General features: G+C 45.8%; 2 protein-coding genes across 2 annotated transcripts in view; one reads left to right on the top strand and one right to left on the bottom strand.

The window, feature by feature from the left end:
• Positions 1 to 1,488: 1,488 nt before the first annotated feature.
• LOC145337920 (GDP-L-fucose synthase-like) lies at positions 1,489 to 21,004 on the top strand. Its single transcript, XM_080182700.1, has 11 exons — positions 1,489 to 1,504; positions 2,070 to 2,225; positions 4,469 to 4,583; positions 5,675 to 5,803; positions 8,011 to 8,084; positions 8,297 to 8,430; positions 9,953 to 10,017; positions 10,902 to 10,968; positions 12,541 to 12,620; positions 13,718 to 13,817; positions 19,273 to 21,004. The coding sequence occupies exons 2-11, from the start codon at positions 2,074 to 2,076 to the stop codon at positions 19,326 to 19,328; spliced, it is 972 nt and encodes a 323-aa protein (XP_080038826.1). The 5' UTR covers positions 1,489 to 1,504; positions 2,070 to 2,073; the 3' UTR covers positions 19,329 to 21,004.
• A 5,138-nt stretch (positions 21,005 to 26,142) lies between these two features.
• The window catches only part of bmb (brambleberry), a 49,731-nt gene continuing 48,933 nt past the window's right edge, over positions 26,143 to 26,940 (bottom strand). Inside the window, exon 12 of the mRNA XM_080182696.1 lies at positions 26,143 to 26,284. Within this exon, the coding sequence (XP_080038822.1) occupies positions 26,167 to 26,284 (118 nt within the window). The 3' untranslated portion in view covers positions 26,143 to 26,166. The remainder of the gene's footprint in view (positions 26,285 to 26,940) is intronic.

The following is a 26,940-nucleotide window of genomic DNA, read 5'->3' as shown; positions in this document are numbered from 1 at the left end:
GAAATTCCTGACAACAATCTCCATTCTGTAAATCATTGTGGAAGAGATCATAGATTTATAGAGGTTTACAGCATGGAAACTGGACCTTGTCTGTGCTGCCCTTTTTTTAAACCCCTAAGCTCGTCCCAATGGCCCACATTTGCCCATATCCCTCTATACCCATGTAATTACCTAAATGCTTTTTAAAAGACAAAATCGTACCCACCTCTACTATCACCTCTGGCAGCTTGTTCCAGACACTCACCACCCTCTGTGTGAAAAAATTGCCCCTCTGTACACTTTTGTATCTCTCCCCTCTCACCTTAAACCTATGCCCTCTTGTTTTAGACTCCCCTACCTTTGGGAAAAGATATTGACTATCTAGCTGATCTGCGCCCCTCATTATTTTATAGACCTCTATAAGGTCACCCCTCAGCCTCCTACATTCCAAGGAAAAAAGTCCCAGTCGATCCAGCCTCTCCTTATAACTCAATCCATCAAGTCCCAGTAGCATTCTAGTAAATCTTTTCAGCCGCCCCCTTTTTCTTTGTCCACATGTAATTTGAGTTTGTTTACTTGGTTTGTCCGGAAAATACCCTAGTAAATCTTCTGTGCACTCTTTCCAGTTTAATAATATCCTTTCTATAAGAGGCTGACCAGAACTGTAGACAGTATTAAGAACATAAGAAATAGGAGCAGGAGTAGGCCATCTAGCCCTTCGAGCCTGCCCCGCCATTCAATAAGATCATGGCTGATCTGTTGTAGCTCAGTTCCACTTTCCCGCCCTCTCCCCATAACCCTTAATCCCCTCTCTTATCAAGAACCCATCAACCCGCTTCTTAAAAATATTTAGCGAGGCAGCCTCCACCACTTCAACGGGCAGAGAATTCCAGAGATTCACCACCCTTTGAGTGAAGAAGTTCCTCCTCAACTCCGTTCTAAACCGCCTCCCCTTTATCTTGAGGCTGTGCCCCCTAGTCCTACTGTCCTTTCTGAGCAGGAAGAGTCTCTCCACCTCTATCCTATCCATCCCATTCATCATCTTATACGTCTCAATATTATACGTCTTATACGTCTCAGTATTCCTAGTGTTGCCTTACTAGCGTCTTGTACAACTTTAACAAGACGTCCCAACTCCTGTATTCAATATTCTGACCAATGAAACCAAACATGCCGAATGCCTTCTTCACCACTCTGTCCACCTGTGACTCCACTTTCGAGGAGATATGAACATGTACCCTGAGATGTCTTTGTTCCCTCTCCATTCCCTCTCTCCCTCCCTCTCCATGTGGTAATAATAACTCCCACATTTCAATGAAGCACATTGAATCTAGAGGTTTATTGATATTTTATCATTTTAAACTTGTTTCTTTAACCAATCAGCTGTTGCTGCATTTTGTGGTCAGAAAACTACAATTCCCAGCAGCCTCTGCGTGTGCGCAGGCGCCGCCCCCCGGGTGTCACCTCCGACCCCGGAAGTGAATCAGGGACACGTTGGAATCCAGGAAGAACAACTGAGGAGGAGGTGAGAGGGAGGGAATGAGTGAGTGAGTAAGGGAGGGAGGGAATGGGGAGGAGGTATGAGGGAGGGACTGATGTGGGGGAGGTGGGCAAGGAGGTATGAGGGAGGGAGAGGTGGGTGGCTAGGAATGGTAGAGGGATGAGGGAGAATTAGGAGGAGGACCTGAGGCAAGGGAATGGAGAGGAGGGAGTGGAGGGGAGGGGAGAAAGGAATGGGGAGGGAGTGGGAATGGAGGGAGGGGAATGGAGGGAAAGGAGAGGGAGGAAGTGAAGGGGTGGGTGAGATTGCCGGGGAAGGGGAGGGTTGGAGATGGAAGAAGGGGTGGGTGACCTGGCCAATGTATATCCCTTGACCAATGACAGTAACATTGTTACATCACTGCCTGTGGGATCTTGCTGTGCACTAACTGGCTGAAGCCTTTTCCAGATGGCAACAGCGAAGGCCCAATTGGCTGGGGAGATGTTTTGAGGTGTCGATCTGGGAACGTGGGTCTCTTTGAATTGGTGTCTGGTTGGCGGGCAGAGATGGGTGCAGCTGTGAGCTCGCGCTGTCCTGTGTTTGTAATTGTAGCGATGGCAGAGGGTGAGGCAGCCAAGAGCAAGCGGATCCTGGTGACCGGGGGCTCGGGACTGGTCGGCAAAGCCATCGAACAGGTGGTGAAGGGCGGTGAGGGCCGAGCTGATGAGGAGTGGATCTTCCTGTCTTCAAAAGATGCGGATTTAACGTGAGTCCCTCACTGTAAAGACTTGTATAGAGTCTCTACTTTCTCAAAAGACTAAGGAAATTTGGCATATTTGCTACGACACTCTCCAACTTAGAAAGCATCCTTCCTGATTGTACCACAGTTTGGTATGGCGCCGATTGTTTCCAGCCTGTCAATTAGTTTCAGGACCATAAGAAACAGGAGTAGGCTGTTCAGCTTTGCCTGCTCAACTTTCCTGCCCTTCCCCCGTAACCGTTTTTATTCCTTTACAGATTAAAAATGTATCTATTTCAGCTGTAAATGTACACAAGGATTTTGCCCTCACAGTTCACTATGGCAAGGATTTCCAAAGACACTCAACCCTCAGAAGAAATTCCTCCTCATTTTAAATTGATGTGGAGATGCTGGTGTTGGACTGGGGTGGACAAGATGAGAGGTCACACAACATCAGGTTATAGAACATAGAAAGTACAGTACAGTGCAGGCCCTTTGGCCCTCAGTGTTGTGCTGAGTCTATGTCATAAGAACATAAGAAATAGGAGCAGGAGTAGGCCATCTAGCCCTTCGAGCCTGCCCCGCCATTCAATAAGATCATGGCTGATCTGAGGTGGCTCAGTTCCACTTTTCCGCCCTCTCCCCATAACCCTTAATCCCCTTGTCTGCCAAAAACCTATCTACCCGTGACTTAAATATATTTAGCAAGGCAGCCTCCACCACTTCAACGGGCAGAGAATTCCAGAGATTCTCCACCCTTTGAGTGAAGAAGTTCCTCCTCAACTCCGTTCTAAACTGCCCCCGAGATCCAAACCCAAGATCAAGCTATCCCATTCACTATCATTGTGGTGTGCTCCATGCGCCTGTCCAATAACCGCTTGAAAGTTCCTAAATGTTCGGGAGACCCAGGTGTGAATCCCTCTATGGCAGATGCTGGAATTTGAATTTAATTTTTAAAAAATCTGGAATTAAGAATCTACTGATGACCATGAAACCGTTGTCAATTGTCAGAAAAACCCATCCGGTTCACTAATGTCCTTTAGGGAAGGAAATCTATTGATTTAATTTGGTTTATTATTGTCACATGTTTAACATACAGTGAAGAGTATTGCTTCTTGTGTGCTATACAGACAAAGCATACCATTCATAGAGAAGGAAAGGAGAGGGTGCAGAATGTAGTGTTACAGTCATAGCGAGGGTGTAGCGAAAGATCAACTTAATGCAAGGTAGGTCCATTCAAAACTCTGACAGCAGCAGGGAAGAAGCTGTTCTTGAGTCAGTTGGTGCGTGACCTCAGATTTTTGTATCTTTTTCCCAAAGGAAGAAGGTGAAAGAGAGAGTGTGCGGGATGCGTAGGGTCCTTGATTATGCTGGCTGCTTTGCCGAGGCAGCGGGAGAAAGTCCATGGATGGGAGGGTGGTTTGAGTGATGGATTGGGCTTCATTCATGACCTTTGGTAATTCCTTGTGATCTTGGGCAGAGCAGGATCCCATACCAACCTGTGATACAACCAGAAAGAATGCTTTCTATGGTGCATCTGTAAAAGTTGGTCAGAGTCATAGCTGACATGCCAAATTTCCTTAGTCTTCTGAGAAAGTAGAGGCATTGGTGGGCTTTCTTAACTATAGCGTCAGCATGGGGGGGACCAGGGCAGATTGTTGGGGATCTGGACACCTAAAAACTTGAAGGTCCTGACCCTTTCTTCTACTTACTGTTGATGTAGACAGGGGCGTGTTCTCCTTTACGCTTCCTAAAGTCAATGACAATCTCCTTCATTTTGTTGACATTGAGGGAGAGGTTACTGTTGACGCACCATTTCACCAGATTCTCTATCTCATTCCTGTACTCTGTCTCGTCATTGTCTGAGATCTGACCCACAACGGTGGTGTCATCAGCAAACTTGTAAAAAGAACTGGAGGGGAATTTGGCCACACAGATCTTACCCGGTCTGGCCTACAAGTGACTCCAGAACCACCACAATATGGTTGACTCTCAGCTGCCCTCTGAAATGGAAGCACTCAGTTCAAGGGCAATTAGGGATGGGTAATAAATGCTGACCCCCCCCCCCCCCCCCCCCAGCAGCACCCACATCCCATGAATAAATAAAAAGTAGATGATGTGTGTGGGATCTTGCGGTGCGGTGATTGGCAACTGCGTTTGTGACGTTGTTAAGGGGGCAGGAGTCTGATTGGCTGTAAAGAGCTCCAGGATATCTGGAGGAGGAGGAGGCAGGCGCTACTGAAATGTGAAATCCTTTGTTTTCCTGTCAGGAATGCTGCAGAGACCAGAGCGCTGTTCGATCGATTCCGACCCACCCACGTCATTCACCTGGCCGCCATGGTGGGCGGACTGTTCCGGAACATGAAGTATAACCTGGATTTCTGGGTGAGCGATGGGCGGGGTGCAGGATGGTGGGTTTGTTTGGCCCCAGCTTGGGGTTTCCATGCCCCCAGTGAGGGCAGCACACCTTAGAGAGATGGTGAAGAGTTTGGAGTGGACGGAATAGATTCCCGGGAATGGACCCAGGAACACGGGACTACGGTTACTGGGAGAGGCTGGAGCAGCTGGGGTTCTGCTCCTTTAGAGAGAGAAGGTTCCGGCAAGATTTGGCTGAGGTGTTTAAAATCACAAAGGGTTTAGATGGAGTAAGTGAAGAAAATGTTGACAGACAGGGACAGACTTGGGGCGATTGTCAAGGGCAAAGTGAGGGATTATTTTAATGTAATTAGTGGTTAGGGTTTGGAATTCACAGAGAACTGGATACGGATTTAACACAAACTTTACAGTAAATCTGGATAAACACTCGGAGGAAAAGAATTGCAGAGTTTTAGGGTAAGTGTAGAGGAGTGGGACTAACTGGATTATTCTTCAGAAGAGCCAGCATAGAGTCAATGGGCTGAATGGTCTCCCACGATGTGCTGTTCTATGACTCAGGCACTGTGGCCGGAAGGGGCTGGGTCAAATTCCCAGTCTGAGGAAGCAGTCGGGAATGTAACTGTGGGATGGGCTGGCAGCTCAGGGGGAAAAGTGTAAGAGAAGCAAGAATTGTGGACTGGGATTTATCAGCTGCTGCTTTTAACTGTGAACGGGTCTGTTACCAAACCAAGTTTCAGCAGCAAAGTCCAGCAGGGAATGGACAGGACTGGGGCAAACACATCTTCAACAAGGAAATGGTCAGTGAGAGGGAGGGACGGGGAGTTTGGGGACAGTCCGGAGGGTCAGTGAGAGGGAGGGACGGGGAGTTCGGGGACAGTTGGTACAGGACACTGTCCGGAGGGTCAGTGAGAGGGAGGGACGGGGAGTTCGGGGACAGTTGGTACAGGACACTGTCCGGAGGGTCAGTGAGAGGGAGGGACGGGGAGTTTGGGGACAGTCAGTACAGTTCACTGTCCGGAGGGTCAGTGAGAGGGAGGGACGGGGAGTTTGGGGACAGAGTCAGCTTGTTGTTGATGGTTTTTTTGTCTCGTGTTTTTCAGAGGAAGAATGTTCACATCAATGACAATGTGCTACATTCAGCCCATGAGCACGGGGTCACGAAGGTCATCTCCTGCCTCTCCACTTGCATCTTCCCAGACAAAACCACCTACCCCATCGATGAAACCATGGTGAGACCCCTCCCTCCACTCCCTGCCCTCATTCCCCCCTGCTCCCCATTTCACCTTCCCTGCTCCCTAATCACATGCCTCACAAGGAGGGTAAATGGAATTGAAATACAGATGTGTCACTTAATTCCTTCGATACCCAAAAATCTATCAATCTTCATCTTCAATGCGGCTTCCCAAGCACTTGTTTAAAAAAAAGTTTGTAAGATTTGAACGAAATTCTTTAGCTTGCAGGGCACAGGTTGCTGTGTGCGAATGTGTGTCCTTCCAGCAAATGGGCCATTCAATGATATCAACTGGTTATCTTCAATGTGTTGTTAGTGTAGTTATGAACACACTCAGGATTGTTGAGTAAGTGCTGCTCAGTCGTGGAATTACATCTCAGAGTGGATGTTTTGTTTTGGGTTTTGTAAGTGGGGGCTGGATGAGTACGGTCCGTACCCTGCCAAGCACAAGCGTTCCAGGAACTGTGCTGTTTAATTCAATCAGCCGGGCATTATGATGTAGAGCCCACATACCTGGCATCACACTGGCACTGAAATTCCTGCACAGTGCTGCTCAGCTGTAGAATCCTTACAGTGAAGAAGGAGGCCATTCGGTCCATCAAGCCTTCACTGACAACAATCCCATCCAGCCCCTATTTAGAACATAGAACACTACAGCATAAACAGGCCCTTCAGCCCACAAGTTGCGCCGATCACATCCATACCTACCAAGCCATAGAACTATCTGTAACTCCCAATCCCATCAGATCCCATATATTCATCTAGAAGTCTTTTAAAAGACCCCAGCGAGTTCGCCTCCACCACCACCGACGGCAGCCGATTCTATTCACTCACCACCCTCTGAGTGAAAAACTTACCCCTGACATCTCTGTACTTGCTTCCCAGCACCTTAAACCTGTGTCCTCTCATAGCGACCATTTCCGCCCTGGGAAGTAGCCCCCGAGAATCCACCCTGTCTATTCCTTTCAACATTTTATAGACCTCATGTATTTACCCTGCTAATCCCCCTGACCTACACATCTTGGGACACTAAAAGGCAGTTTATCATGGCTAATCCGCCTAACTCACCCATCTTTGGAGTGTGGGAGGAAACTGGAGCACCCAGAGGAAACCCATGCAGACATGGGGAGAATGTGCATATTTAGCACAGAAAGTGACCCAAGCCGGGAATCGAACTTGGTGCTGTGAGGCAGCAGTACTAATCACTGTGCCAACCCAATTGTATACAGGGCAAGCTGTATTTTTCTGACTGATAGCAGGTTCCTATTCAATGGGAATACCACTCACATGGTATTCTGGTGCCACACAGTGACAGCATGAAACTGTTTAACACGTTCAGAGTTTTGAAATACTTTGTCTTCCCAAGGAAATTTGAAGCAGACCTCAATCTGAGGCTCAGTGGAGCACATTACCCCCCCTGCTACATCCCTGTGCTGTAGTTCTGTCCTGTACAGATGTGATGGACTGAATGGCCTCTTTTTGTGCTGTAACGATTCCCTGATTCAATCTCATGGTTGTACTGAGTTGCAAACACCAGGTTATATCTGCGTCGTTGTAGGGTCCATTCATTCCTTAGAACAGACGAAGATGGGATCGGTATGGCGTTGAAATGAATTTTTTTATTGAACAGAATTTAAATCATTACAAAAGGAAAAGAGGAAAGCTAGAGAGAGAGAGATTGGCTTCTTCTGCTGGTTCTCTACTGATCAAAACAGAACTCAAAGACAGACTGCCAGCTGAACATAGAGCTGGAATTACAGTATATGTGATCTGTTATCTTGTTATTGAAATTGTTTGGCACATGCTGTCTCTGACTTGGAGACCTGGCCTCATGTTGTTTATGAAAAGCTTTGGTTTATAAGAAGCCTGTTTTACTGGCATTGACTGCATTTCTGACAAAATACAATGTTTGGCTAACCCAGCGTGCCTTCCGAGTTTTAAAATGTGGTCACGTTACAACTGAATTGGTTAATTTTTTTTAAGCTTCGAGTTTAAATGTAATTACATCAGCAGAAATATCAGAAAATGAAGTCTTTGTATAAATGAAACAGACCATGCACACAATCGGAACCGGACTGTGGAGCCCATCAGCACCACAGTTACAGCCGGACACAGAATCCTGCTGACATCACCATCCAGGCTTTGGACTTGAAGGGATGATAGAAATTGAATATTTTTAAAAATCCTCCTCTGTGTCCCTTGTAGATCCACAACGGACCCCCACACAGTTCCAACTTTGGATATTCTTATGCAAAGCGCATGATTGACGTTCAGAATCGGTGAGCATCCTTCCTGTTTGTACTCCGATTTCCACACCCTTCTCTTTCCTCTCTCCTCCCCCTCTCCCCCTCTCCCTGCTGGAGCAGACACTGCCATTTCTGAGGCCCCCCCCCCCCCCCCCCCCGCCTCTCCGCAGGGCTGGAGGTGGTGTTTGCCTTCCCTCGGCTGTGGATATGTCACTAACCTTATTCCTTCTCTCTCTGTCTCCCAGTGCTTACTCTGAACAGCACGGCCGGATGTTTACAGCTGTGATTCCCACCAATGTCTTTGGAACGCATGATAATTTTAACATTGAGGATGGACACGTTCTCCCGGGGCTGATTCACAAGACATACCTGGCGCAGAGTTGAGTCCCCGGTTTTCATTCTTTGTTGGCTGTCAGTGTTAAACTGTGATAGTTTTACAAAATCCTTTCATGGGGTGGGTCTTGGTGTCACTGGTTAAGGCAGCATTTGTTGGGGTGGCACAGTGGTTAGCACTGTTGCCTCACAGCGCCAGTGACATGGGTTCGATTCCTGGTCTCAGGTCACTGTCTGTGTGGGGTTTGCACACTGTCCCCGTGTCTGTGTGGGTTTCCTCTAGGTGCTCAGATTTCCTCCCACAGGCCAAAAGATGTGCAGGTTAGGTGGATTGGCCATGCTAAAATTGCCCCTTAATGTCAGAGGCGTTAGCAGGGTAAATACATGTGGCTATGGGGGATAGGTGGGATTGTGGTTGGTGCAGACTCGATGGGCCGAATGGCCTACTTCGGCACTGTAGGGTTTCTATTGCCCATCCCCAATTGTCTTTGAACTGCTGCAGTCCATGAGGTGTAGGTACACCCATAGTGCTGTTAGAGGGGGAGTTCCAGGATTTTGACCCAATGATTAGTGAAGGAACGGCGATATATTTCCAAATCAGGACGTTGATTTGGAGGGGACTTCCACGTGGAGGTGCTCCCAGGTATCTGCTGCTCTTGTCCTTCTGGATTTTGTGGTCATGGTTTGGAAGGGGCCGCCTAAGGAACCTTGATGAGTTCCGTAGTGCATTTTGTAGATGGTACACACAGCTGCCACTGTGCGCCACTAGTGGAGGGAGTGGGTTTTGAAGGTGGGGGATGGGGTGTTGACCAAATGACCATAATTTTCCCTCGACCGATATCTTGAAACCTCTTCCATTTTGAATTTGCCTTGGTATGTTTATCAATGACACTGAGCCTATGACATTGGGGCAAATGTCTGAAAGCCTGGTGGAGTTAGGTAGATAGAGTTCCATAGAATCCCTACAATGCAGAACAAGGCCATTCAGCCCATTGGGTCTGCACCAACCACAATCCTATCCAGGTCCTATTTCCATAACCCCACATATTTACCTTGCTAATCCCCCTGATTCTTGGGTTAATTTAACATGGCCAATCAGCCTAATCTGGGATGAAGGACAGTGTGGGGTTGATAGGAGGAGGCCATTCAGCCCCTCAAGCTGCTCCGCCATTCAGTAAGGTGGTGGCTGATCTGATTGTGACCTGAACTCCACTTCCCTCATACCCCTCCACTCCCTTGTCAATCAGAACTCTGTCTAATTTGTCCCTGTGTGCACTCAGTGTCCCAGCTGCCCCTGCTCCCTGGGGGAAAGAATTCCAAACACTCACTGCCCAGAGAAAGGAAATTCCTCCTCATCTCCGTCTTACGTGGGAGACCCCTTGTTTGTAAACTGTGTTGCCCAGTTCCAGATTCACCCACTAGAAGGGGAGACGAGACGGTGTTGGGGTGCAGGACAGTGCAGGGGTGGTGCACAGAACTGTGCTCTCTCTTTGGGTTGTTGAGGAGGGTGTTGGTGCTGAGTTACTGACTTTCTGTTCCCTGTAATTCTTCCCCCCCCCCCCCCCCAGGAGACGGCAAGTCGTTGACGGTGTGGGGATCAGGGAAGCCCAGGAGGCAGTTCATATTCTCTCGGGTACGTAACGGCCAGTCCTCGGCACGGTTTGTATCTGTGCTGTGACTAACTGAGCAAATTCCACAAAGGGGAACAGTGTTACTGGAGGGAGCTGGGGTGTCCACTGCTTACCCGAGACATTCACAGCTACCACTGACCCAGTCCCTGCGGGGCACCTGCGCTCCCTGACCATAGTGTCCAGGCTGTCTACAACCAATCTTCCATCTCCAGGTCATTAGAACCACTTCAGGAGATCACAGGGAATGTGTTCTCTCTGTGAAGATTCTGTAATCTCTGTCCTGGTCCTATAGAAAGAGCTTCCTAATATTCAGAGACTTTAAGAACGTAAGAAATAGGAGCAGGAGTAGGCCAACTAGCCCTTCGAGCCTGCCCCACCATTCAATAAGATCATGGCTGATCTGTCGTGGCTCAGTTCCACTTTCCCGCCCTCTCCCCATAACCCTTAATCCCCTCTCTTATCAAAAACCCATCAACCCGCGTCTTAAAAATATTTAGCGAGGCAGCCTCCACCACTTCAACGGGCAGAGAATTCCAGAGATTCACCACCCTTTGAGTGAAGAAGTTCCTCCTCAACTCTTTGTCCTGGATTGTGTGGTGGGGGGGGGGCTTTACCTTGGACAGGGGTGGGCCTGTCTCCATCTGATCATGGGGGGTGAAGTGTTCCTCTAAGGGGTGAGGTGGACACATCCTCCTGGTCCCAGGGAGGAGGATGGGGAGGGTGAGCAGGGTGCTACACGGAGGGGCACATGGATGGTGGTCCGTGGATGGCACTATCCCATTGCCAAGGTGTGCTGGCCACGTGGTGTACGTAAACCAGGAGAAGCCAGTCGGGGCGAGGCTGGAGTTTGGTGGCTGGATTTGGTAACTCTGAGTTTATTCTGCAGGATCTGGCCCGTCTCTTCATCTGGGTTTTGAGAGAATATGAAGAAATTGAACCCATCATCCTGTCTGGTGAGAATGCTTTGTCTGATTATGTCCCGTCAGCTCACTGCCTAATCACACACGCTGCAGAAATGCTCATTGAGGAGGGGGTAGTTACTGAGTTCAAACCCCTCCGAGCACCCAGCCCGCTTCCCCAGTACTTTCATATCTCTGTCAGTAAGGTGATCTCTGAGTTAAGGACAGGTGCAGCACGGGGTTGGGTACAGAGTAAAGCTCCTTCTGCACTGACCCCATCAGTTAATAAAGTTCCATGTTATTGGCTAAGGGCCAGTTGTGATGCTTTCCATGATTGAATAGTCTCTTGGCATTTGATGTGTTGGGAAACAGTGAATGGGCTCAATGCTTTCCCCAGCAAGGGTGGTATTTTTCTGGATCAGGCTGTTGGGGAGGTTGTGGTGATTCTGGAGAGTTGACTTGAAAATCCCACATGCGTACGGACTCGGTGTTCTGTGGGGGGAGCCTGTAGGGAGTCAGCTCCTTTCGTAATGTGTCAGCATTTCAGTTGCCTCTGTACTTAACCCAGTGCTGTAGCTGTCCTGGGAGTGTGAGTCTTTGGAATTCTCTGCCCATTGAAGCAGTGGAGGCTACCTCGTTAAATGTGTTTAAGTCACAGATAGATTTTTGACCAATAAGGGAATTAAGGGTTATGGGGAGCAGGCGGATAAGTGGAACTGAACCACTATCAGATCAACCATGATCTTATTGAATGGCGGGGCAGGCTCGAGGGGCTAGATGGCCTACACCTGCTCCTATTTCTTAAGTGTTTGATGGGGGACAGTGTAGAGGGAGCTTTACTCTGTATCTAACCCCGTGCTGTACCTGTCCTGGGAGTGTTTGATGGGGGACAGTGTAGAGGGAGCTTTACTCTGTATCTAACCCCGTGCTGTACCTGTCCTGGGAGTGTTTGATGGGGACAGTGTAGAGGGAGCTTTACTCTGTATCTAACCCTGTGCTGTACCTGTCCTGGGAGTGTTTGATGGGGACAGTGTAGAGGGAGCTTTACTCTGTATCTAACCCCGTGCTGTACCTGTCCTGGGAGTGTTTGATGGGGACAGTGTAGAGGGAGCTTTACTCTGTATCTAACCCCGTGCTGTACCTGTCCTGGGAGTGTTTGATGGGGACAGTGTAGAGGGAGCTTTACTCTGTATCTAACCCCGTGCTGTTCTACCTTACTTGTGTTGTTAAAACTGAATTGGCTGCTGTTATTTTCTCATTCTTTGTAGCTCCTCTCCTCCTCCATCTTAAAAAGCTATTTTCTCACAGTTGTTAGTGAGGATCTGGAGTGCATTACCTGACCCTGTGGTGGAGGCAAAGTTAAGACTTCCAAATGGAAATTAGACAATTATCTGAAAAGGAAGAATGTTCAGGGTTATGATGCAAAGGTGAGCAATGACACTCAGCGAATCGTTCATTCAGAGAGCTAGTACAGATGTGGTGGGCCAAATAGCAGCCTGCTGTCCTGGAACAAGTCTGTGATTTTGTGAGCAGTGTTTTTTGGATGATGTAAGTTGATGTTGCGGGTTTTGGGTGGTGGTCGGTGCAGGGTCGCTGTGAGGATAACCTTCCTGTGTTTCTCTTCAGTGGGTGAAGAAGAGGAAGTGTCCATTAAAGAGGCAGCAGAGAGCATTGTGGCCGCCATGAATTTCAAAGGAGAGGTCATCGTATCCTTTATAAATGTGACTGTCTTTATGTTACTGCATAACCCATAAGGTACAGGAGCAGAATTAGGCCATTCGGCCCATCGAGTCTGCTCGCAGGGAGGGGGACCCGGAGAATCCCAGTCTTCCTTTAACCGATGAGAAAGTTGAGATTGAATAGTCCTCGAGTGACAGCCACAGTCTGTTCTCCCCACTACAGCTCTGATAACTTTTATAACTGGGGGAAAAAAATCTTCAAATAATTTTTGTTTCTGAATCAAACAGCAAGTTCCCTCAGCAGTTTGTGCTCAACCACTACACGCCCACACTACCCGAAACAAAACCTCGACTGTTTGATATGATTCTCCAGTTAATTAGGACCAAAGGGCCTGATTTAATGCTGTAAACCTCTTTGACTAATTGGGCCATGCTTGCTGGACAATCCTGAGTGTGCTAACAGCTACACTATCAACCCATTTAAAATAATCAGTCGATCCCTAATGTGGCTTGCTGTTTCGAATGGACATCCAATCATAGACAGAGATCCATTTTCTAAATCAAAAAGAAATATGTTCACCTTTTTCTAAATGATCCGGTGCTTGGGGAGTTTATACTCCCCCACTGTTTGCTCCCAGACAATGCCAGCCCCAGCACACCTTTTTCTCCTGTAGTATTAATTGCAATCATTTGAAATTTGGTATTCTTGTGTTTGTCCTGATGAGTGCAAAATGAAAAACTTCAACAACATGTCTCTCTTTTCAATAATATTCAAGTTCTGCACTAACAGGTGACAGTGTTGTCATTTCATGAGTGTTGTCCACCTCTGTGTCCGGACAATTCACCCTCAATTCTTGAAGGGTTGGCAGCCCTAGTACCCGGCCTGATGGATTGATCGATGCTTGCCTATGACACCTTTCCACAGTTGATCAGCTTGTTGTATCTCACTGACTGGTTGAATTGCAGGCCAGCACTTGGATGAGTAATCTGGGGTGCCTTGTTCTGACAGAGCTGTACCCCGGCAAGGGAGGGTATGTGTGGCTGGGATTCACAGGGATTAAAACTGTCTGCAGCTATAAGCTATATGCTTTCTGTCTCTCTCTTCCTTAACAATGAGCATCAAGTTTGACACCAGCAAGTCTGATGGGCAATACAAGAAGACAGCCAGTAACAGCAAGCTGAGGAAATATCTGCCTGACTTCAAATTCACCCCCTTCAGTCAAGGTGAGTCTCCGTGTCTTACTCACTAACCACTTCCACAATCGGTAAATCCCAGCGATAACTCCACCCTACTGTGTGCAGCCAACTTCATACATGTTCATGCATTTGTTTTATTCATTCGAGGGATGTGGATGTCACTGGCTAGGTCAGCATTTATTGCCCAGCCCTAGTTACATAGAAACCAGAAGCAGGAGTAGGCCATTCAGCCCTTCCAATCTGCTCCATTATTTATTTTGATCATCAAATTCAACACCCTGATCCCCCCCCTTTCCCCCGTATCCCTTTAGTCCCAAGAGCTTTTCTAATTGAAAGCACACAACGTTTTGGCCTCAACTCCATTCTGTGGGAGTGAATTCCACACATTCCCCACCCTCTGAGTGAAGAAATTTCTCCTCACCCTCAGTTCTAAAAGGTTTACCCCTTATCCTCAAACTATGACCCCCCAGTTCTGGACTCCCCCCACCATCGGGGAACATTCTTTCTGAATCTACCCTGTCTAACCCTGTTAGAATTTTATAAGTTTCTATGAGATCCCCTCTCACTCTTCTAAACTCCAGTGAATATAATCCTCACCGACTTAGTCTATCTTCCTCAGGAAGGTGGTTGTGAGCTGCCTTCTTGAATGGCTGCACTCCCTGGGGTGTATGTACACCCACAGCGCTGTTAGGGAGGGAGTTCCAGGATTTTGACCCACTGACAGTGAAGGAACGGCGATGTATTTCCAGCTCAGGATGGTGAGTGGCTTGAAGGTGATGGTGTCCCCGTATATCGGCTGCCCTTGTCCTTCTAGCTGGTAATGAAATTATACAGTGCAGAAAGAGGCCATTTGGCCCATCAAGTCTGCACCAACCACAATCCCACCCAGGCCCTATCCCCATATATTACCAACTAATCCCTCTAACTTACACAACCCAGGAATAGCTGGGTTTGGGTTTGGAGGTTGGTCTTTGGAACTCCTTTCCACACAGCTATGGGGGCAGCGTCTTGTGTATATTTAATGCTGAGATAGATAGATTCTTGATCAGTCAGGACTCAAGGGTTACAAGGAAAGGGCAGGAAAGTGGACATGAGGAATGTTGTCAGATCAGCCTTGATCCTGTTGAATGGTGGAACAGACTCAAGGGGTTGAATGGCCTCCTCCTGTTCCTATTGCTTATGGTCTTATATTTACAAGCTGTAACTAAGGATATATTTAGTTTAAGTGCACGACATTTCCACCTGGATGTTTCAGTGAGACGATGCCATTTGGTGAATTTGTTGCAGCGCGGTTCCTGTCTCTGTGGCTCTTAGTACTGGCCTCGGCACTTGGCAGCAGGACACTTGCACTGCTGTCCGACAGGATTACCCTTCCTTCATTCCCAATGAGTTGGTGGTCAGCTGTCACCATAGCAACTGAGTGGGGCTTGAATCCATTTGAGGACAGATTCATAGAATCCCTACTCTGCAGAAAGAGGCCATTCAGCCCATTGAGTCTGCATTGACTCTCCGACAGCATCTTACTCAGTCCCACCCCATCCTTGTAATCCCACGTATATACCCAAATAATACCCCTAATCTACACCTCTTTGGACACCAAGGGGCAATTTGACATGGCATTGGACTGAGTGGCACAGTGGTTAGCACTGCTGTCTCTCAGAGCCAGGGACCTGGGTTCAATTCCCAGCTTGGTCACTGTCTGTGCGGAGTTTGCACAATCTCCCTGTGTCTGTGTGGGTTTCCTCCAGGTGCTCTGGCTTCCTCCCACAGTCCAAAGATGTGCAGGTTACATGTATTGGCCATGATAAACTGACCCTGTGTCAGGGGGAACTAGCCAGGGTGAATGTATGTGGTAATGGGTAAGGGCCCTGGATGGGATTGTGGTTGGTGCAGACTTGATGGGCCAAATGGCTGCCTACTGTACTGTAGGATTCTATGATAATTGCCAATCCCCCTGTGGGAGGAAATCGGAGTACCTGGAGGAAACCTGCACGGATGCAGGCAGAACATGCAGACTCTGTACAGTCACCCAAGGCTGGAATTGAACCCAGGTTCCAGGCGCTGTGAGGTAGCAGTGCTAACCACTGCCACCATGCTTGGGTCTAGAGTCACATGTGAACTAGATGGTTTGTAATGACAGTGATTACTGAGACTAGCTCTTTTCTCCAGATTTCTTTCAAAGGTTTATGAACCTTTGGCATTCTCTCCCCACGGGGGTTGTGGGTGCTCCAGCATTGAATATATTTAAAACAGATGTTTGTTCTCTGAGAGTTAAGGGATATGGGGGAGTGGCCAGGTAAATGGAGATGAGGCCCAGGATCCGCCCTGTTAGTATTGACTGGTGGAACAGGCTCAGTGGGCCGAGTGGTCTACTCCTGCTCCTGTTTCTTCTGTTCTTATTTTCATTTAATGTCCACAGCTGTGGTAGAATTTAAAACTGTGACCAGAGACTGTTAATCAGGTCTTGGATCACTCGTCCATTAACATTATTACCGAACCAGTCGATTTATTGGACTATACTGACACCCACTGGCTCAGTTTGGAATAGCTATTCTTAGAGATGGTAATTTCAAAAACTCATCTTGCCACATTGTAAAATAGAACGACATCCAGTCAGTGGTAGAATTGATGTCAAAGAATTTTATAATTCCTTAGAATCATGGAGTGTTGAGTACAATGAGAAGCCATAAGAACATAAGAAATAGGAGCAGGAGTAGGCCATCTAGCCCCTCGAGCCTGCCCCGCCATTCAATAAGATCATGGCTGATCTGAAGTGGATCAGTTCCACTTAGCCGCTTCGATGAGCCCACGCCGCTATCTTAACAAAGCATTTTTCCTACACCTCCCTTGACCCATGTCTATGCGTATGGTACCCCCATTGGAAACCAGATTCAGGGGAGAATAATTTAGGGACAATTTGTTACACCAATCAGCCTAAGAGCACATCTTTGGGGTGTGGGAGGAAACCCATGCAACCACGGGGAGAATGTGCAAACTCCCACAGACACTGGCCCAAATCCATGTATCTGCACAGCTAGCAGTGATAGTCACTGAGCTGTTGTGGTGCCCGTCTGCTGGTCCAGGTTTAAGCACACACAACGACACGAAGTATTAGGCCACTCTTGAAACATCCAAGAGCAGCCCACGCACGACCCACTGTGTGTTTGCCCCTCGTTAGACAACAAGGTGGACCGACACACCTGCGGAGTAAAAGAGACAAAATATCAACAAGTGTAGCATTAGATTTCCAGTAACGTCCTGAGGCTCTGACCCTTATTTAAAACCGTCTCCTATATCCCTCCATCCCTGTTTCACTCATGTGCCTATCTAAGTAAACCTTAAACAAGTCCAGCATGCCTGCCTCCACCACCTTACTTGGTAGCACATTCCATACTCCCATGACCCTCTGTGTGAAAAACCTCCCTCTAGTACCCAAATTATACTTCTCCCCCCTCACCCTTAGCTTGTGACCCCTCGTGATATTTGTTTCCAATCTAGGAAAAAGCCTGCCACTGTTGACTCTATCAGATCCCCCTTTAATCTCCGTCTTTCTAAAGAAAAGAGCCCCAGTTTACCCAATCTTTCCTCACAACCCAGTCCTTCCATACCAGGCAGCATCCTGGTAAACCTCCTCTGCACTCTCTCCAGGGTCTCCACATCCTTCCAGTAGTAAGTTGACCAGAACTGGACGCAGTACTCCAAATGTGGTCTAACCAACGTTCTGTACAACTGTAGCATTAGACGCCAGCTCTTATACTCTATACCCCTTCCTATAACGGCTAGCATACTGTAAGCTTTCTTTGCAACCTTCTCCACCTGGGTTTCCACCTTCAGAGACTTGTGCACTTGCACTCCCAGGTCCTTCTGCATTTCTATACTCTTAATTGGTCTACCCTTTATCATGTAACTCCTCCCTGCATTATTCCTTCCAAAATGCATCACCTCACGTTTATCAGGATTAAATTCCATCTGCCATCTATCTGCCCAATATACCAGCCTAATCTAGCCTTTTCTAGTCTAATCCCACTATCCAGCACTTGGTCCGTAGCTTTATATATGATGGAGATTCAAGTGCTTATCTAAATGATTCTTAAATGTTGTAACCTCTATCACCCTTTCAGGCAGTGAGTTCCAGGTTCCCACCACTGTCTGGGTGAAAGAGTTTTCCTCAAATCCCCCCAGTCTCCTATATCCCCTCTGTACCTTTCCATTGCAATCACATCTTTCCTCTACCATGATGGCCAGAACTGCACACCATATTCTAGCTGTGACCTAACCAGTGTTTTATACAGCTCCATCACAACCTCCCTGATCTTGCATTCTATGTCTCAGCTAATAAAGGTAAGTATCCCATATGCTTTCTTAACCATCTTTTCTAACTGTCCTGCTGCCTTCAAGAATCTATGGACATGCATCCCAAGGTCCTTCTGATCCTCTGTACTACTTACACCCTACCATTCATTGTGTTCTCCCTGGCCTTGTTAGTCCTCCCAAAATGCATCATCTCACCTTTTTCAGGGTTAAATTTCATTTGTTTTTACTGTTCTGTCCATCTGACCAGCCTGTCTACTTTGCCCTGTGGGCTAAGGCTTTCCTCCTTACTACTTACCATATCACCAATTTTCAGATCATCTATGAACTTCCTGATCATACCCCTTACCTTCACATCTGGATCATTAATATAAACAGCAAGGGACCCCCCCCCCACCCATCCCTGTGGAACACTACTGGATACAGTCTACTTCCCTTAAATCATGGTATCACATCTGTCCTGCTTTGCTATTCATTTTGATCATCCATCCAATGCACAATCCCACCTTTCCCCTATATCCTTTGATCCCTTTAGTCCCAAGAGCTATATCTAATTTATTTTGGAAAACCTACAATGTTTTGACCTCAGTTACTTTGTGATAATGAATTCCACAGATTCAGCACTTTCTAGGTGAAGAAATTTGTGCTCAGTCTTAAAAACTTTATGCTGTTTCCCCCCCCACCACCCCCGTAGAAACCTATGAGACCCTGTCAGTCATTCTTCTGAACTCCAGTAAATATCATACAAGTAGCTTTTCCCAATCCACTTTTGCTGGCCTCAGATGAGGAAAAGGTGCAATGTGGTCACAGAAAAGGCAGGATTATTGTCAATGTGGATGGCCATAAAACATTAGACAAGGTTCATGGGTGGAGGGGGGGGGAACTGGTGGCTTTGGGATGGCGGCGTGCGCTCGTTGGGCCGAAGGGGCTGTTTTTGTTCTTTGTATTATCCCAAAAAGCTGGGTGGGTTCATGAATGTGTCACACCAGTCTGGTCTGAAGATGATTCTGGAAGATGTAGTTCAAAGGGTCAATGCTGAACACTGCCCTCTTATGTTGTGTGTTTGCAGCTGCAAATTTACTAGTTGAATCTACATTGATGTTTAAAAACTCTCAATTGTGAGCATGTTTTTTAAAAATGAAAGTAAGTAACAGGTTTGAATTTGTTTCAGCTGTCAAGGAGACCTGCGATTGGTTTGTGGCCAATTATGATGTGGCGAGAAAATGAGGGAGTGGAGGGCAGCTGTCTAGCCTGTGGGACCCTCGATGGAACATGAATGCAGGGTGATGGTTGGGTTGGAAGTAAATGTCTATTACATAATGTGGCTATGGGTCTAATTTGGAGGGAGGAGCCCACGTCCTGACTCTGATGCTGGGAGGCTGTACCCCAGTTCACTGCCTGATTACAGTTTGCTGTGGTGATCCAGACACCTCCACCTCTCTAATGTGGTTCAGGGAGCCTTGTCCTTCATTTTGCTGCAGTTGTGTATCTGAGGGGAAGTTGGCTGTAAGTTTCTCTGATTAACTCACTCAGGTTGTCTGTCAATCACCAATCATAAAACAAAATCTGCTCCTATTTCTGATTTGAGTTTCCGCCTAACTTCACCCTCTCCTCACCCTGTTTACTGACTTGCTCTGTAGCTGTGTCAGTGGAGATTTGTTCACCTTGTGCAAGACATAAAGTGACTTGGGATATTTGCCTACAGGAGATATCATAACTCAGCCCCATTCTGCACCTATCCTACTGGAATTTACATCCTACCCCTCCTCACTGAGGGACACCAAGGCTGGTTGTGTTGGAGAGGCTGGCTGGACTAGGCTCTATCTGAGCAATTTGGTGAGTGTAGGGATCCTGTCCCTCAGGTGAAAAGCTTTTGATGGTGCCTTAAGCTGAGCAATCTTGCCACACTATTCCTATTGCTGCAAAATATCTTGTCTGGTGAGGTTAAGTTATTAATGGTGAAAGAGTTATGGCTAATGTTAAAGAAATGAAAAAGTGGTAAAATGACACTACATGACATGTTGCAATCCTGGAACATATTTTCAATGGGGCTGAATCTCTGCACTGGGGATTGGGGAAGTCTGGTTATTTTACAACTAGAATTCCTGTCAATAGTTTGAGTGAGAGTTGATATTTTAACCAGCACTGATATTTGCAGTTTGCAACTTACAACTTGCTTAGGCTGGATTGCAGTGAGTTGGGGGGGGTGGGTTTCTAAGGGGGTTGGATTGAGGTTTCTGCAAAAGCTTCAATGTGAATCAGGGCTGGATAATGGCATTCCCTGTTTTGGGGCAGGAAGTGCAATACTAGTTCTGGGAACCAGCTCCCAGCACATTGGATTAGAGCATGTATGTGATCTCATTGGGTTATGGCTACAGAAAGCAAGAAGTCCTTTGATTAAAACCAGTCCTTTTTAGAGTCCTATGCCCACATCATTGCAATATGCTATTTGTTCCCCACTCAAAGTCAAATTATTGGTGTTTGCTGAAGGTGTTCACCCTCTGATGCACAGCAGCATCTCCTGCTGTTTCTCCCAGACCTTTACTATTGTTATAGCTGCTGCTGAGGCTTTTGTGTGGGTAAGGCAGAGCTCCAGTGGCCCCCAATCCAGCCACCGTCACTTTACCATAAGGGAATGAGCAGTCGAGCCTGTGCACACTCACCTATGGTACTTAGACTTTGTGCTGCTTGAGGTGTGAGTAGATGGTGGAATGGGAGTGGATGGATGCAGGATTCTTTAAAAGGGGGATATTTTCACAATGGCAGCAGATGCTGTAGCTTTTGGAAAACTTGAACTGCTGGTTATGGAATGGGAAATTGAGTTTTGGTAAATAATTAAAAAGGTGTACATTTTTTTTTTGCAAAAGGTGATTTAAATATTAAAGAGCACAACTGAAATCAAACCAGTGTTGTCCTTTTTCTGGAGTGGGGTTGTTATCTGGCTTCAATCAATCAAAATTACCAGTTGGTGATTACAGCACCCAGTGGGATTCCATATGTGGAATATGCCAGCATCCTGGGTGCAAAGGTACATGCAACTCCTTTCTGTACAAGGTGCCAGAGTGTCTGGCTGAAACTGAAGACCCACAGTCCTTAGAGATTGTACAGGTTGACAGTTACCAGCAACCCTTGGAGCTTCCTTCCCTTAACTGACAACACCAACTCTGATCTTAAATATTTTGGGACTGTTAAATATTCTCACAATATTATTCCAATCTTCCAAAGAATACAAAAGGAGGAAACCAGAGGGTGAGAGAGAAATTACAGATTCTGCAGGTTTCTTAACCTAAATACTGAACAATAGGTTAGCCCTCAGTTCAGGATTGGTATTTCTAGTGTTAATGAGCTGAGATATAGGATATACTAGGACTGGAGGGGGTGCAGAGGAGATTCATTAGGTTGATTCTAGAGTTGAGAGGCTATACTCATTGGCATTAAGAATGAGGGGAGGGATCTTAGAGAAACATTATGAAGGGAATAGATAAGATAGAAGCAGGGAAGTTGTTTCCACTGGCAGGTGAAACTAGAACTAGGGGGCATAGCCTCAAAATGAGGGGAAGCAGATTTAGAACTGAGTTGAGGAGGAACTACTTCACACAAAGGTTTGCAACTTTGTGGAATTCCCTACCCAGTGAAACAGTTGAGGCTACTTCACTGAATGCTTTTAAGGCAAGGCTAGATACATTTTTGAACAGTAAAGGACTTGAGGGTTATGGTGAGCAGGCAGGTAAGTGGAGCTTGTTCCAAAGATCAGCCATGATTTTATTGAATGGCAAAGCAGGCTCGAGAGGCCAGATGGCCTACTCCTGGTTCTTTGTGATCAAACATTATTTAACCTCTAGCAATGCAGCACTCCCTCAGTACTAATGAAGGTACTGGTTACAAGGTGATTTACAAGGTAAATGGTAGGTCACTGCAGTAGAACAGGGGGAATCTGAGAATATAGATACATAATTCCCTAGAAGTGGCATCACAGATATATAGGACATAAAAGACTTCTGGAGAGTACTAAAAGACCTCAGTGAGTTCACCTCTACTGCCACCAATGGCAGCCGATTCCACTCATTCACCACCCTGAGTGAAAAACTTACCCCTAACAGCTCCTCTGTATTTGTTTCCCAGCACCTTAAACCTGTGTCCTCTCATAGCGACCATTTCAGCCCTGGGAAATAGCCACCCTATTTATACCTCTCAACATCTTATAAACCTCTATCAGGTCATCTCTTAACCTTCGTCTCTCCATGGAGAAGAGACCTTGCTCCCTCAACCTACCTTCATAAGGCATGCCTCCCAATCCAGGCAACATCCTTGTAAATCTCCTCTGCACCCTCAATACCGTCCACATCCTTCCTGTAATGAGGTGACCAGAATAGGGTCATAAAGCTTTGGAACGTGGCATTATAAATCAAAGTATTGAGTACATAAGAAATAGGAGCAGGCGTAGGCCATCTAGCCCTTCGAGCCTGCCCCGCCATTCAATAAGATCATGGCTGATCTGTCGTGGCTCAGTTCCACCTTCCCGCCCGAGTATAAAGAGTTGGAATGTTATTGTGAGGTTGTATAAGACATTGTTGAGGCCAAATTGAATATTGTGTGCAGTTTTGGTCACCTAATTACAGGAAGGATATTAATAAAGGTTGAAAGAGTGCAGAGAAGGTTTACAAGGATGTTGCCAGGACTTGAGAAACTGAGTTACAGAGAAAGGTTGAATAGTTTGGGACTTTATTCCCTGGAGTGTAAAAGAATGAGGGGTGATTTGATAGAGGTATATAAAATTATGGGTATAGAGTGAATGCAAGCAGGCTTTTTCCACTGAGGCTAGGGGAGAAAAAAAACTAATGGACATAGGTTAAGGGGGAAGTTTAAAAGAGAATATTAGGGGGGCTTCTTCAGAGTGGTGGGAGTGTGGAGTGAGCTGCCAGATGAAGTGGTAAATAGAACATAGAACATTACAGCGCAGAACAGGCCCTTCGGCCCACGATGTTGCGCCGACCAGTTACAAAACAATGACCCACTAACCTAAACCAATCCCTTTTTGTCCATAAACCTATCCACGGATCTCTTAAACGCCCCCAAACTAGGCACATTTACAACTGCAGCAGGCAGGGCATTCCAATCCCTCACCACCATCTGGGTAAAGAACCTACCCCTGACATCCGTCCTATAACTACCCCCCCTTAATTTAAACTTAATTTAAATGCAGACTCACTTAACATTTAAGAAAAACTTGGACAGGTACATGGATGCGGGGGCGGGGGGCGGAGATATGGTCCAGGTGCAGGTCAGTGGGACTAAGTAGAAAAATGGTTCAGCACAGCCAAGGGCCAAAAGGCCCGTTTCTGTGCTGTAATGTTCTATGATTTTAAGGACTAGCAGAGGAGATGGTGGAAAGAGAAAGACCTCTTGCATCCTTCAAATCAAGGTCAGGTTAAGGGAGGGCATTAAAATTAAATCCATCAACCAGTTCTAGAAATCAAATTTATTGAATAATTACAAATTGACAAGATTAAAACATGATAATAGACCAACACTGCACCCAATGAGCAGGGAATTAATATTCCCAAAATGTTTCAATCATCAAGTATTGATCAGCTAACAATTCAAAAAATTAGACATTTACTTTTGTGGTGTAACTGGCCTATACATTATACAGCAGATCAAACCAAAGCCAGTAATGAATTTCTCCTACCCCAACTATTTATAGTAAGTGAGATTCACTAACCAGAGTTCCAGCATTTCAAATTAAAAACTTGTGCTTGCATTAACAATGTCAGAAGGAACTTCACAACATATCAGTACACTGCACCATAAGCTTCATAAAAACAATTCACTATTCATGATCTTTAACCAGGAAAAGGTAAATAAAACTGGTGAAAACCCTACCATAGGAATTGGGTGTTTTAACTGAATCACGAACCTTTGATTGCAGATCACAATCTTATCATTTCTACCCAAATGACGACCTTGGGATAGTTAAACACCAGAGAAAAACGCAAAGCAGAAACACCAAAAAGTTTGAGATTTATTTCAGAAGGCAGATGACTGCATCCTTGGAGTAAAGGTCAAGATAGTGCCAAATCTCAGACACATCCAGATCATCTGCCTTCCCAATAAAAAACTTCCTCCATTTAAGTGACTATCCCACTAACTTCAGAGAAACTGAACAGAAAGTAATTCAATTCAAAGCGAGTCAGGTTGCACAGTTTCAGTTCATCTCAGTAATATGGACAGCCAGTATCATTCAGTACATCCATCCAAACAGATTCAGTAAGAGCACAGTTCTGTAACATAACCTGGCAAACTTCAAACAACTCACCCCTCACACATTAAATCACTTCTAATCAAAAGTAACACAGGCACATCCCACATCTGTATTTGTAATTAAATCAAGGTTCAACATCAAGGAATCTCACAGCTCACTAAAAAAGATTAAAATCAACTTCTCATTTAACTCCAGCCTGGTGTTAGCACAGAGATGATCCTATCAGCAACTGGAATATGCAATCAGATCTTCGTGTTACACCTAATCACTAAAGAGGCAAGGAACTATTTCCAGCCCCAAGGAACTCTATTATTCACAAGTTTGACCTGATTAAGTCAGAGAACTAGGTTATCTGTACATCATAGGTCAGATTATCATCAGGAGTTGCAGGTTAGGCATGGCCCACAGATTTGAACTCCAATGACCTTTCATCCTTCAGGTGATCACCACAAACTAAAACACTCTTCAATAAAGTGTGACAGGAGTACAAAGCCCTCATCTTTTATGCCTGGCTCCTGCTAGGGTTAATGCAGGACCACTCCAGTTTTTGCTGTGTTAACTCAGATGATTTTTGCCCAGATGGTGAGGTGGCTTGAAGACTAAGTTATGCATTTAAGGGGGTATTTTACTTCCATTCCAACCATATTTGCAATCTGTTACATCAAACAAAGCTACTTTACATTATACAAACCTCTCTCCATCCACATCAGAAAAATCTGCCTGAAAATCTGACTGCGAGCAGATACAAATACTGAGGAGACCAGCTTTACCCACTAGCACTGCAAATGCAAGCACATGGCTTAACAATAAGTGAGGGACAGCAAGGTAATACAAGAAGCAGATAATGATTACAGTAAATTGAGTCTTAAATTGAAATCAGAACAGGTAATTGATTTAAACAGCAAAGGGCCAGTTACTACACAGTTCTGATACATACAATTCTGGGTCAAAGATTGCACAAAATAAATCACTCAAAGGGAAAAACCCCGCTGTGCTAGCTAGTTCGTTCCACTTTGGAGACTTGTAGTAATTTGCACACTTCTGTTAGCAGAGACATTAGAAAAAGGAGGTAGGAGTCAGATTAGAATAAACTCATTAGGATATGGTAAAAACAAATTCAAAACGAAAACCTTGATGTTGTTGTTCTTGTAAACACACACTCACCTGACTGCTTTTCCCATCCCAAACCTCACAGAGCCAAGTTTTCTGGGAGTTTTGTACATTTGAGCCAGCCTTCCAGCCCAATGCTTATTTCACTGGAAGAAGCTGCATTTTTCCACAGCCAGAATCCAACCAATGCTGGTTTCCAAATACAAAAGGGATTATATACTGGCAGCAGCTTATTTGCAGCTAATAATCAGCTTCCCAGGAACAAGAATCAGTCATTGCAGACACAGCTCAATATATCTTAAAGAAAAATAACCATTTCAGGTTTCTAAATGAAAGGATTAAAATCAAAGATGAATGCAAAGATAATGCAGAAACATATGGCCAGTCTGTTGAGAGAGAGGAGACAGTCAAATGTCAAACCTAGTTCAAAGCAGACAGGCCAAGTACCCAGCTCTCAATGAAGTGAAACATACATATGTTTCAGTTTTGCTGAATCTATAGTTTGGGCAGGAGGTTATTGAACATTAATGCTTCTTATCAGATCTGTGCACCCAGATTCAGGAAATTCTCCCATTTATATATCAAATATGTTTTAAAAGTTAAAAATATAGGAAAATGAAATTAACCAAATTTAAAACAGCATCAATATTCTTAACTAAGCAACAGTGATTGAAACTAAAGATGATGTAACTGTTATGAAGTCTGTCCTGAACTGTGGACTCGACAGAATTCCTGTCCGGTAACTGCTTTATTTCGGCATGGCTGGCCAGTCTTTGTGATGCCACAACAGGGTTGCCTCTGCGATAGAGATCTAACATTGACAGGGAAAAGCAAAGGTTAGTTGCTTTGATAACCACATCAATTGCTCATTCACTGATGAGAAAAAGGAAATTGATCTCTCTATATATAGTGTAGGGTCCATAATATCACAGACCTCACATCACAGGCATATCAGGAGTCTGGGACCAAAGGTGGGAACCCAGCAAGGAATGGGAAATGTCTCCAGTCCACGTGGATGCTGAGCTGGATCCAGAAGACACTGTTACAGGTCTATAAGTATTAGCACCAGCCTGTTCTTTTAGGCAGGATTACATCTGGATGCAAACAGTCCGTTTCAATTAACGAAATAAAATCACACAAAAACAGGATCTTTCATATTAAAATTAATTCTCTTCTCACCATAGAAAACACAGCTCTCTCCCATTTCAGCCTTTTAAACAGGCTCTCTTCTGATTGCCTGATTTTGCAAGTAATGCTGTCTGATCACTTTCAATGCAGACATAAAAAAGAACCCGAGGGACTTAACAGGGTAGATACCCAGAAGATGTTTCTACTTGTAGGGGAGATGAGAATGGGGGACATTTTCTTTAAGAATAAATGGTCTCCCTTTTAAGGCAGATAAGAAATTCTCTGAAGGAACGTTGTTAATCTGTGAAATTCTCTTCCCCAGACAGCAGTGGGGCTGGG

The sequence above is a fragment of the Carcharhinus amblyrhynchos genome, unplaced genomic scaffold (genome assembly GCF_965287045.1).
Source record: "Carcharhinus amblyrhynchos unplaced genomic scaffold, sCarAmb.v2.hapA scaffold_81, whole genome shotgun sequence".
Taxonomy (NCBI): domain Eukaryota; kingdom Metazoa; phylum Chordata; class Chondrichthyes; order Carcharhiniformes; family Carcharhinidae; genus Carcharhinus; species Carcharhinus amblyrhynchos.
This window is presented reverse-complemented; position numbering and strand designations above follow the sequence as displayed.